This window comes from Vanellus vanellus, assembly GCF_965231255.1.
Source record: "Vanellus vanellus genome assembly, chromosome: 10".
Taxonomy (NCBI): Eukaryota; Metazoa; Chordata; class Aves; order Charadriiformes; family Charadriidae; genus Vanellus; species Vanellus vanellus.
In genome coordinates this window covers 21,594,167-21,607,308 of record NC_138915.1, presented here as the reverse complement: position 1 = coordinate 21,607,308, position 13,142 = coordinate 21,594,167, and the positions used below count along the sequence as shown (strand labels likewise).

Below are 13,142 nucleotides of genomic sequence, written 5' to 3'. Positions count from 1 at the left end.
CAAGCCAGGGCACAGCTCACTTGCCCGCTTCAAGGATGTGCCGAGTTGGGCTTGGTCCCACTAATCCATCTCAGCAGCCAATTTTATCTCCGGCAAACCCACTGCCTGCACACTCCCAGTTAGCGCTCAAGTTTCTCCATGTAGAAGTGCCTTTGGAGACAGCGGAGGTGGTTCCCAGCTCTCTGGACATATTGTTTCTGCTTTGCTTTGCTTGAAATATATTTAGACATGCTGATGAGCACGTTTCACCCCCGGCAACGAGAGCCGGGGCCGTTCACATGCAGGCATCTTAATTCTCTTACATCGCAGGGCTCGCTCTAGCCTGGACACAGTAAGGAAGTGCCTGCCCTGCTCTGACAGACATCACCGCTCCAGCAGCAAGACGGTAGAGGAGGTGATGCTTCTCCACCCCTTCTGCAGCCACAGTTCACGGCCTGGCAGGCTGAACCTGCCCCAAAACCAAGCCAACGAGCCAGGCGGTGAGCTGCGGCGGCTGCCCCTTCTCCGAAGGCAGAGGCACAGGGCAGGCAGCTCCGGGCTGGCCAAACTCCCGCAGGGGATCACGGATGAGAGCCCTTAACGTGGCTCGCTTCACGCCGTGACATTATTTCCCCATCTTTATCAGGCAGGAGATAGCCCACAGTCGACAGCAAGGACCGGACCACAGACACTGTGCCTTATTCCCCAACACTGACCCCAAAGCTGCCGCCTCCCCTACGTTATCTCAGCCGCCTGCTCCGAGTCTCTCCTTTTGACATCTTGCAGCAAGTTCCATTTGTGGTTTATTGTCTCGACAGCCCCGAATCAAGGAAATGGCGACAGCTGCATTTAAATACAGAGTCACGTCCCCAATTGTTACAAATTGCTTCAATGATTTCTAAGGGAAGGAGCCAGTTCAGAAGATTAATAATATGCTACTTATTAAAATGTACGATCAGCACTTTAAAACTTACCACAGGGTAATAATTCTTTGTCAGCTGAGTGCTTTCAAGTCCTTTTAATGCTTTGGGAGAGAGCGGTTTATCTGTACAAAAAAAAAAAAAAAAAATCAATAAATTACAGGGCACAGCTTTCATTATTCCAGCAGGAAACATCACTACCACATCACATCCCGCAAACGCAACTTCACCCCCGTGAAGACGAAAACTTCCATCGCAGGGTTTGTTTGCCTGCTTCAGGAAAACCAGGAGCAAACAGGAGGCGTGTGTGCCAGGGAAGGCAGCCCAGCCAGGCACGGCAGAGGCATGGCACAGCCTCTTGCCAACCACCGCACAGGTTCGGCCTGAAGTCCCTGGCAGCAGCCCCAGTGTCTGCCACCACCCGGAGCTGCAGTGTGGCTTCACCCGCCCTGCAAAATTTGGGTTTTAAAACCAGGTGTCTATCAGAGATGTTGGATACAGTGTTTTGTTCCAGCTGATGAACGTGGCACTTGAAGCCAATGCCATTCAATACGCCGAACCCCGATCCCCACGGTCATTTGTCATACAAAATCCTTCTCTGAACAAAGGTAGATTTGAATAAAAAGCTCAGGCAAACCTGGAAGTCAATTCTCATCTTCTTCTGCATTTGCTAAATCCCTGCGGATGCCTCCAGCCTGACACACTGCAACTCCCTGCACCATCTCTCCTTCCCTAGAGAAGTCCCTTCCCTGCCACACAGCTCCACCAGCTCTCCCGGCACGGCAGCGGCACCGTTCCCCCTCCGGACTGGCACAGGTCGGCAGCGCCGCCGGGGCCACGCTCCACACCGCGTACCGGAACGCCTCCGTGCCGCGCCGAGCAGCCACTCTCTCCTCTCTCCCCGCAATCGCTCTCAGAAGGCAATTACTTTCACACCGATAGCAGGGGAGAAGCTGGAGATTGATAAATTTAGCCCCTGGAAACCGCAGCTTGATGTATTGTCTAATTATTGCCCGTGTAGTGTTTGCTGTCACTTCCAGCTGGGAGCTCTGCGCCTCATTCAAAGACTCGGAGGAGCTTTGCTCCACGCAGCTAGTTATTTCCACCCAAAGGGCACGCTGAGGACACAGCGGAGGTACAGACGCCGCTGGGAGACAAGTAACTCCATTTAGAGTGACGAGTCCCACACTTTGGGGGCAAGGAAAGCAGCTCCCGTGGGCTTGCGGCGAGGGGTCCCCCCAGACTACAGCCCCCCAGGCAGCGGTCCCGGGGCAGGAGAGGGTTAGCCGATGGTCCCTGCATCCATCATTTGCAATATAACCACACGTCCTGAGCAAGAGGAGACCAGGGGAATGAACCCTCCTCCCCTGTGGAATGGGCGCCGGAGGGAAAAGCTCTGCAAATAAGAAATATCTGATGGGCTCCTACGTCAGGATCAATGGGAGACCTCTCCTTCGCTTCAATGAGGTGTCGTTATTTCATGCAGCTCCCATCTGATTCTCCCCACAGGACTGAAGTTTGCTCTCATTTTTTTTTTTTTTTTAATTTTTTTAAAGCATTTCTCTTCTCCACTCACTGACTTAATTAGTGATTCCTGGGTTGTGCCAGACAAGCCTTCAACCTCCGCTGCAACGTCCTGCTCCAGCTCAGACATCATTTCCCAGGGGGAAACAGTGGGAGATGAGATATCCTAACAACGATTTTTTCATTTAGAATTAAACAAAAACTGGCCTAAATCTGAGCACTCTCTCATTAACTTTATTCTTTGCTGGTTTTGCTCGCCAGCGTGGCAGCAAGGATGTCTAACAGGGGGTGCACATTTTGCAGCCACGTTGCAGAGCACTGCTGATGTCTCACAGTGTTTGAGGCCAGGGCTGATCCCGAGCCATAAAATCAGCAGCGAGCACGCAACAGGTCTCTGTCTAGGGGTAAGCCCTCAAGGCACATTAAGGAATTAAAGTCGGATTTTGTAAAAAAAAAAACAAGTTTACTGTCACACAATGGCCTCGGAAGCACAACGGGGCGAGCTGCTTGAACGGGTATGTAACGCTACGGGGCAGCTAGCCAGGGGCAATGCTTCATGTCATCGCCACCCCACATCTGGTTAAAATCACATCGCAGAAAATGTTAAGGACGCTCAAGACAAAGCTCAATAAAGGCAGATGTCATCACATGGATCGTCCCCTCCCTCTTCCTTTCTCAATACCGCAGCACAAGATGCATCTGGGGGAAAACGTACTCTGTGAAATCAGCCATCTCCATGGACACAACCAGGGCACTGTCCCCGGTGGCCATACAGGTTTTGTTGGTGTCCTCGCCGCGACCGTGACCGTCCATCCCACCACTGCCACAAACAGCAGGATCGACCGCAAACACTTTGCCTGACCCAGGTCTCTAACAAAAAAAGCTAATTCTGTGCTCAGACGCTGGAATGAGCTGGCAGCTCCCCAGGACAAAAGGGACCCAACGCAGCCATCTCCAGCCTCGTCCTGCGGCGACGTCCCCGCTGCCGCGCTGCTGGGGCTCAGGGGAACAATAGAAAAGCACGATGCGCTGGGGAAGAGGGTGAAGCAGCTCTCAAACAACTCAAGCGAGAGACCAGGCTTTACCCTTCTGGCCTCGTTCATCTTTCCATTAGCCCTGCTGCTATAAGGACACAAGCGGTCCTAAATAAATAGTGGCAATTTCCCGAAGGCACGAGGACCCACACTGCATTATACCGCTGTCATTCAATCAGCCCTTGAAAGCAATTTGCTTACCGGTGGATTTGATTTCTCTGACGTAGTTGCTTGGGAACCAGCCAGTTTTTCCATTCAAGGTCCCTTCCCACCAGCCCCCTTCTTCAACCCGGGTGACATAAATAATGTCTCCTTTGTTAACGGAGAGTTCATCCTCATTGGTCTGCTTAAAATTGAACCTGGCCTTTACCACAAGCTGATGACTGCCATTCTCGGTCATCTCCTAAGGAAAGAAACATGGAAAAACATCAGTAAATAGTCCAAAGAAGCAGAAGCCACTAGGACAAGCTATTGTTCTTCTTTGTTGTGACAGCTGTTTTTTCAGTATTGCTCTTTATAATAGCAATAATGTCTTGCTTTTGTGTAAGCACTTCTGCCAGAGGACCACAAGGCCCCTCCCGAGCATTAATTTAGTTTCACAGTGCAATGGAGAACAGATAAGAATCGCTGTTTCTCATTTCACAGAGAAGGATTGGAAGAAGCCACGAGACTCTCTCCAGCCAGGGCAGCAAAGACGTGATGGAGATCAGGGGAGAACAAGCCCCTCTGTCCTGCTCGACCCAGAGGTACCACGTACACCCCTCTACCCCTGCAGCCACCAAACCCTTGATGATATGCTAAATTAAAGGATACCACAGGCTTGGACTGCCTCCTTAACACCCTCGCTGACTGCGAAGCTGTGCTGTTGGAGTCAGTGTGGGGACCTCCAGCCGCAGAGCTAAGAGACGACAGATGTGAACATGGCCCTTTCGACGGCTGATCTGGTGAAGCAAAAAAAAACAACATCTGAGTTTTACCCAACTGTCCACCAACCCTCGGCATCACAGCAAAGAGTAAAGCCTGTAAAGAAAAAAAGAGGGCACAACAGTTGAAAGAGCCTCTATCAGAGCAAGACGGCAAGTGCGCTGCATCTCCAGGGTGGGTACTCCTAGTCAACAGTGAGGATGGTTTTGCTGGGCTGGGTCAACCCTTCCACGGCGGAAGAAGTTGAATTGCATCCCAAGTCACCTCTAGGTTACACCAACTCTGCAGCCATACAATCCCATCACAGCGTTTTTTTGAAATCCCCTTTAAAACTGTAGAAAAATAGAATAGTACTCAGCCCACTGCTGCTCAACTGGGAGCATTTCTGGGATCCGAGGGAGCGCTGTTGAAGGTGTTTCAAAGTTTAGCTCGCAAGTGAGGGCTCATAGGTCACCTCCGCAGCTGCAGCGTGGGCTTCCCCGCCGAGCGGGGAAGAATGCCGAACAGCTGGTCAACACAATCGCTTCTCTATGTAGATAAGTCCTTCTGAGTTCATTATACAGCTGCAAGAGGCTAGGCACAATTTTGATGACTGTCCGTGGACCGCTGCCATTAGCCACATGAGAGAGGGATTCAGAGCACCCTGAGGAAGGACAGGAGTGTCACCCCCAGGAGATGGAGAGCCCGTGGAAAGGTTCAGATCATCCCAGCAGCTCTTGGAGTTGCCTCCTTCACACGCTCAAAGCTCCTCGCTTTGCAAACGAGCCTCTGGGCTTGTTCCTGCCACCACCTGCCTGATGCTGAACATAATGCTGCTGCTCTGACACACGTCAATTTTTCACAATTAGTGATTTGTTTCTATATTAATACCAAAAAACTTGCCGGAGGGTAAAAGGCTTCCTGGTCACAACTGCCCTGTGCTGAGATTGTGCCAGTGGCATCGTCCCCAAAAGCAGTCCCAGCTCCTGCAGGACCTGGCAGCACTCGGCCCCAGAATCCTGCCTGGATGCTGCAGAGCACTAAAAACATGGGATTGAAGCCACCCAGTAATTCCCAGTACTTCTCTGCTACCTCATACCACACTGCGGGACAACACTCCGATCACTTCCTTTCTACGTGCCAACGCCGCTCAAATGAAGCGGCAGCAGATACTATTGTGTCAGTAAACTGTGAAGAACTTTTAAGAATTGCCCTGTAGCTTCTTTTTTAGTTTTAAGAATGTTTCTGCATTCCAGAGCTGTTGTTTTCCACCTGCGGTGTGGACCAAGCATGCCCACGGACCTCAAGAGGAAGACAGCGAAGAGCGGTCTGCAGGCACCGCTGTGCTGGGTGTCCGAGTCCCCTGGGTAACGTTTGGAGCTCTTTTTGGAAAACACTGCAAGAGGAGAGGGTGACCAAGCCACCAAGAACACACAGCAATCAGAAAACACAACCTCTAAGGCTGCCGTTCCCCCATTCTCCTCAGGTCTGAACGTCAACATGGAAAAATCATTCTGAAGGGGAAGTTTGGTGGGAGTTACAGGAACCCAGCTGGGCTTTTATTCTCCCCAGAGGATTTTTGTTTTAATAGGAAAACACCTCATCCTTAGATTGGACCTGGAGCAACAACAAACCGAGCTCTCAGAGAACAGACTCGCTTTGTCTTTCTCCAGCACGTTGCACAATGGGGACCAGGTCCGTGACTACGACTTCCAGGCGCCGCTGCCTTACAAACCCCCAACCATACCATACCGTACCATACCCAGGCACTGGTCCGCCCAGTCCACACTCCAGCGATGGACAACGTTCTCATGTGCTGCCAGTGAGTCAGTTTTCTCTCCCTCGCCCTCCTCGTTACACAACTGCCTGATGACCGCACAGCGAATTCCTGGCTCCCCAGGATACAGCAACAGCAAAACTCCTCTGCATGGAAAACCCACTTTGCAAACACAGTGTGGGGTGGTTTGTTGGTTTTTGGGGTTTTTTGTTTTGTTTTGTTTTGTTTTTTTCCCTGAAGCATCCTGATACTTGAGCAGGAGCGGTCTCGGCTGCTCCCGGCGACTCACAAGGCCAAGGAGGGGTGGCTGCCTGCCAGCGGGAGATGTTCTTCCCCTGATTCCTTCTAAAATGGGAGGGCGTAAACCGCGAGTCCAGACTTCTCCGCTTATTCAAGCCATCAGCAACAGTCTCACGGAAATGACTCGGTTACTGTAGATTTTATGCTTCTCCCTGCCCCTCCCAACCTTCCAAAGCTTTTATAAATATCTGCAGCAACCTAGAAACAAATGTAAAACTGACTTTGACAGTTTGGCAGGGAAGCGTATCATTTATATTGCATCATGACAGCGTCCTATTTTATGCCTGGTCCAGCACGGAACACTGCTGCCATATGTTGCTTAAACTATGGTTAAAATAACTGTGTTTTCTGCTCACATTCCTACACTATTTTTGGCAGACGAGCCTTGTCTGATCCAGCACAGCTGGTTTTCCTCCCCTGCCCTCTCTTTGAGATAAAAGCATCGAGCTCTGTATTGCTGTTAGTTGACGGACAGCTGCTGAACTCTGAGCTTATCCGCTACCAACGATGCCTCCAGTTATTTGCATAACAAGATCTGTGAAGACATGAGGATTTGGACTTCAAATGGATGCTCAGAAGCATATTCCCACGGCGTTTCCTTAGCCGTCACCTACTTCCCCCCGACTCCGACAAGGGTGTCGGGATGCAGCAGCCTCACGGGTGTCGGGATGCGCAGGCAAGCCAGAGCCCCGGCCACAGCAGGAACCGCCGCAGCCGGTCTCAGACTTCTCCTGATGCTCCGTTCAAGCCCTCGGCCTCTGGCGAGACGGACAAACCGGACCATCTGCAGTGGCGGTTTGGAGGACACAGGCTCTTGCTTCCCAGGAACATGGCCAAGCCACCAAAAAGCAAACGTCTCAGACATGTATTTATTTTACCCTGTACTTTTCCCAAGGGCGCTCTCTGCCCGAGCAGCTAATTATATCGCAGGCATTGCGCTTCTTAACATTTAAACAGAGAAAGCATATGTTCAAACAGATGTTTTGCCATGAAACCAGGAGGATCCCAACTTCCCTATAGCCCCATCGGTAACGTGTGACAGAAAACATTCCCCAGCAAAGCCCCCTCCCCGGTGTCGCCCAGTGACTGCGCGGACTGAGCTGGGACACGGGCAGCTGCAAGAACAGAGTTGGGGCTGCAAAGAAGGGGACTGCTGTGACAATGCCACCGCAGCCTTGCCGCCCCGTACCCCATCACACCCCTCCGCTCCAGCTAAGGGGCGAAGCACAGAGGCAGGAACGTTTCCCACTCGTTTTGCTTGCAGAATAACAAAGCTAAATGTCAATCATTAACGACAGCACAGGTTGCTCCAGGTAACCTGCATTTTATATCCTCCGTCGCGCTGAACCGCGGCAGCGTTGTACACGGGGTCACCGGGTGCTGCTGTTTAATGGGGAGGTAAGAGGCTGTGAGGAGATGTTCTGAGCATCAATTACCATCACTGCCTTCCAGGGAGCGAGCTGGCGGCAGAGCCGAGTGCTGGCTGCAGAAAGGCAGTCTAAGAACCTGGATTTCTTCAGAGCAGCATTATACACACCTACACATACGTGTGTGTGCACACAATATAATATAATATAATAATATACTATTATTATTATAACACATTATATAGATTATTATACATTATATATTATTATATGTGCTGCTGTTTATATAACATATACATGCTAATTTATACAATAGTTTATATAACTATAGTATATGTATTTTTATATATATATGATTTTATAAAACCTTGCACCAGGACCCAACAGAAAAGAGGAAAATGGAGGAGAGGGTCCAGGTCCAAGTCCCAGCAATGGGGTTGTTTCGTGGAACACCCGAGCAGCTTCTGTACCAGCTGAAGAGAACCCAAAAGCAAAAACTCAGCTGAATGAGAAGCGAAACAACTGAGAAAACCACCGCAAACCAGACCTAGGCAAAACGCATTAAGTCGACAGAAAAACCTCCCCAGGAAAGGAAAACCGTGGGTTTGGGGTTTGAATTTTTCTCCTTTTAATCGCCTAAAATGTAACCTGCAACAGGGAAATCAAACTCTCCTGCTGGCACCGGGCTTCGGTGGGTGTGCAGGACTCCCCGTGCAAATCCGCACGCGTGACGGGGGGGCCATAAAGGCTTTCCACCCTGCAAAGCCCCTCCAGCTCCACACAGACCTGCTCCTCACCCCCTCAGCAGAGACCCTGGTCCTCTCGTGTTCCCCCAGAGCACCGCACTGGCATCGTCCTCCCTGCCAAACTTCTCCTTTCCCAGCCTATGTGACCAAATATCAGTTTGGAGCAGCCTGTAGGGAGCAGCTACATATTTGGGATGGAAACAAGAGGAGCTGATTTGCTTTGCTTCAGCAGCCTGCTCCCGCACCCAAGGGAGGCGGGACAAGCCATCAGCTCGATTCCCAAATCCCAGAGCCCACTCCACGGACCCAGGGAGAGGAGAGAGAGAGAGAGAAACATCAATACAATTGATTGAGCATCTGGCAATGATGTTTGTTTTCACAGTCAGTAAAGATATTATGCAGATGGATCTGTTTTTCTCTTCGGCTTTAAAACATGCTATTTAAAACCTGATATTTGCATTTTGGGAGGTGCACGCTCATTTACATCAAGGCTCTTTTACGATGACCTACTTCAAGCTCCCTTAATACTGTCAAAACTGAGCAGAGGTCCCTTAGTGTAAAAGCGATAATCGAGCTCTGCAAAGTGCATACAGCGGCCCTGGAACGCCACATCTAAACCCAGAGCTGGCAGAAGCACGAAATGGCGATTCTACTGTCCAGCATCAGGCATCGCTGCCGCCAGCACAATTTGCCAAACCTCCTGAAATCATCATAAACTAGGAATTACAAAAAAAAAAAACAACAAAAACCAACAACACATCAACCTCACCCCAGAGTACATACGAGAGAAAAAAGATCTTTTTTTTTCCTTACCTTCGGTAGCTTTATTTACAGCTGTTAATGTGCTCAGGACCTTGGAGAACTGTTCTCCGGTGTACAAATCCTGTGGATCAAACACCTGCGAAAAGAGGAACTTGGTCAGTCGAGCCCGAGACATCTTGCTCCGGCCACCTGAGCCGCCCACGTAGAGGGTGACAGTCAGGATTAAGTAAACCCGCCTGTCTCTGCAGGGGAAGAGTGTTCATTCGGGGCCGACAAGTCCCGTTTCCTTTACAGCAAGGGAATTCCTGGGGCGGGGGTGGCAGGCGGCACGGGAAGGGCAGGGGCAGCCGGCAGCGTTTGGAGCGTAACGCCGGGGGACGGGGAAGGAAGAACTCGGCGCTGCCCGCAGAGAAGGGGCTCCTCGGAAAATCACCGAGGAGGTTATCGCTTGCCTTGAGGGAAGGAAAGATTTTGCTGCTATTTTTGTGATCAGAAGCTGAAGAGATTGAGGCTGTACATCTATATGTACACACACACACGCATATATTTTCCACAGCAGAAGAAACAAACACACAGAATTTTCTGCTGTTGCAATATGACATATATAAGACGTTTACATTTTTTACAGGAAGCCAAACCCAGTTATTTTATGTGCAAAAATTACACCCTAAAGACTTCTGTGTTCCTAAGCCTCAATGGCAAAACAGATAAACATCATTAGCAAGGGCTTATTTTCTATGACTGGTAACCCGGACCTCACACACCCAGCCCTTCAGAAATCACCCCCAGCACAACGGAGGGGCAATCTGAGTTCCCAAAACACTGCAGTCCCCTCTAACAGGTGAGAAACGGCCTCAACTTCATACAGACTGTAGAAATCCTACCATAATAATAATAATAATAATAATAAATATTGATAATGATATATAAAAAAAAACATTATTGGTACACCAAGGCGCCATCTACTAATCCTCAAGTACATGTTGCCGCAAACCCAATGAACAGGAACGTTGATTTTAAAGCTCTCCTGGCAGATGCCACCTACTTCCAAACACTTCCAAAGGACTAGAGTCTATCCTGCTAAGTAAGTACACGAGCATTAATTACCTTTAGGGTCGCACTGCCCTTTATAATGGCCCTTTCTTGCTTTCCACACACAGCTCCGTGAGTATGCTTGGCATAACGCAAATAGGAAGGGGACCAGCCTCTTCCGCAGCCCTAGATGCTCGCGGCATCTCTTCCGCCCAACACATCAGAGCAGCAACAAAGTCCAACAGGAGCAGTAACAAAGGCTGCTCTTTGTTGAGAGCCTATTTAAAAATTGACTCAGCCACTCAATACTGGGAGAAAGGCTTCATCCTAAAGAAATCTAATCCACGCTGAGAGGGGGAACAGCCTGTCGTCGTCACAAGTATTAAAATCAGCAGCTCCGCTCTGCGCATTTTGGGGACATCCCCACCTACCTCGGGCTGTCTGTGAGATGATCTATCACCCGCGCTCACTTGGGTTCGCTCCTTTGGACCACGCGGTCCCCATCCCCTCTGCCAACCAGTGCGTGAACTAGTTTTCCTGCCTTGCAACTGCAGCCGGTGCTATCTGAGCATCGCCTCCAGCCTTACGCGGCGACGCTGGCATCTCCCTGGAAAGGGAGACAGTAATGGAGAGCCCGGGGGGTGCGCTGACCCTGTTGGCAGCCGCTGAAGAATGTGATGTTACCGTAACGTGCCTTCAACCCTCCTGCCGAGCAGAGGGGGAAAGCAAACAGCGAGGCTGGAGTGTCTGCGTGCATCTCTCTGGTGTGGCATTTTCTCAGTCATACTCTTTTTCTTCCACTTCAGTAAGTCCAGAAAAACAAGTCCTGCCTTGAATGAACAGCTTCTTTTTTTTTTTTTTTTTTAAAGGACCAAAGCAGTAAAATACATCCCTGACCCTTCAATGCACAGAATAATGCTGTAAGCTCAGAGTCATCAGACTGACAGAAGTCCAGAGGAACTAGTGGCAGGAGGGATATGCAAAAAAATCCTAGCACAAAAGCAAGCAATACCTTTTAGGACTTTTTTTCATGGAGAAATTGTCTGGAATTGTTATTGTGGAAGAACAGCTATGTGGAAAACTCTTTTGGATCAGCTACTGTAATGTAAATATACCCCGCAGCTTGTTCCAGAATAAATTCATCATACAGAAAACCCCCCATTTACGAGCTAAAAATTACTTTTTCCAGTGCAATCCATCCATAATTCCATTCTTAACTAAAAGACAAGCTGCAACGCTAGAAGAAAAATAGAGGGGGGGAAAGGCTTTTTCGCTCTTAGCTCACAGAAGACGCAAGTAAAAACCCTGCTTAAATCTACGGCCGTCATCTGAGGATCTCCATTAAAACGCTCTTCCTACTTTCAGAGCCGCAGACCGCGTCTCCCCTTGGGGAAACGCTCCGGCTGCTCCGTCGGGCACCGCACCAGGAGAGAGAGAAAAAACCTGCACTGCCGCACCGCCATCCTCCTCCAAAGGCAGCGAGAAGGTGAGGGGCAGCCGTCGCCGGCAGGGCAGCACCCATCTCTTCAGGAAGGACCAAGAATCAAACCCAGGCGCATCTCAGCAAGTCACCACCACCCAAAATCCCAGTACTGGGATGGGAGGTGCAGAAAAGTTAAGGGAAGCTGGGCTGCGTGTCGAGCCCGAGCTGCTTTATTCGCACAAACACGATTAAGACAAACCCCCAGGTGCAAAGCCCAGAGCTCGACCCTTCATCCCAACCCGAGGACGAGAGATGGAGCCCGGGGGTGTCCCATGCCCGCTCCTGGGGCGGATGGCGGCGCAAACGTCCCGGGCGCTCCCCGGGGCAGCAGACACCGGCGAGACGGGGCCAGGCAGGTGGCTGCGGGGGGCCGCCCGCCCTCGGTCTCCCCCTCCAGCCCTGGTTCTCACCTCCCCCCCGAGCCAGCCCCAAAATCAGGGTTTACTTTCCGGGCAGCACCGAGCCGCCCTCCGCCGCTGGCACACTCGGCGGGGACACCCGTGGGGGACGATAACACCCGTGGGTGCTGCCGGTTCCCGAGGAGCGGCTGGGGACACCCACGGGGGACCCCCACCTCGGTGACAGCCGCGCGGGGCCGGCGGAGGATGGGGCCGGCGGTGAGGCCGGGGCGGGCAGAGCCGGGGGCAGACGGCGGTGGGTACTCACGGCGGCGGGCGGGCGGCAGCGCAGCCCCGGGGCATGGCGGCGGCGGCGGCGGTGGGGGCCGCGGGGCGGCCGCTGCGGCTCTGACCCGGAGCCGGATCGCGGCGCGGGGAAGAAGGGAAGGGAAAGGGGAAGGGGAAGTGACAGGCGGCGCCGCCGCCCCCGCTCCGCCCCGCCGCCGCTCGGTGCGGGACGCGGTCGGTCGGTGCGGCCGCAGCTCCCTCCGCCGGCAGCGGGCGGGAGGAGCGGGGCCGGGGAGGGGGAAGGGGGGTGGGGGGTGGATGGGGAAGGGAAGAGGAGAAAGGACAGGGGAAGGGAAAAAGTGAATCGGGAGAGATCAGATGAAAGGAAAAAAAGGAAGGGTAAAAAGGGAAAGGGGGAGAGGGAAAGGGGGAGAGGGAAAGGGGGAGAGGGAAAGGGGGAGAGGGAAAGGGGGAGAGGGAAAGGGGGAGAGGGAAAGGGGGAGAGGGAAAGGGGGAGAGGGAAAGGGGGAGAGGGAAAGGGGGAGAGGGAAAGGGGGAGAGGGAAAGGGGGAGAGGGAAAGGGGGAGAGGGAAAGGGGGAGAGGGAAAGGGGGAGAGGGAAAGGGGGAGAGGGAAAGGGGGAGAGGGAAAGGGGGAGAGGGAAAGGGGGAGAGGGGAAAAAGAAGGAAA

General features: G+C 51.9%; 1 protein-coding gene across 5 annotated transcripts in view; it reads right to left on the bottom strand.

Moving 5' to 3' along the window:
* Nucleotides 1–13,142, bottom strand: part of ARHGEF6 (Rac/Cdc42 guanine nucleotide exchange factor 6) — a 43,399-nt gene that overhangs the window by 23,721 nt on the left and 6,536 nt on the right. For 2 of the 5 annotated variants that reach the window (XM_082488504.1, XM_082488502.1), the window contains 4 exons: nucleotides 9,364–9,448; nucleotides 4,271–4,398; nucleotides 3,659–3,860; nucleotides 954–1,024 (listed from right to left, as the gene is read on the bottom strand). In XM_082488504.1, coding sequence (XP_082344630.1) covers nucleotides 954–1,024; nucleotides 3,659–3,860; nucleotides 4,271–4,398; nucleotides 9,364–9,448 — 486 coding nt within the window. Of the gene's footprint in view, nucleotides 1–953; nucleotides 1,025–3,658; nucleotides 3,861–4,270; nucleotides 4,399–9,363; nucleotides 9,449–12,493; nucleotides 12,538–13,142 lie in introns of those variants that run through there. The other 3 variants (XR_014269560.1, XM_082488501.1, XM_082488503.1) reach the window with 2 other exon arrangements.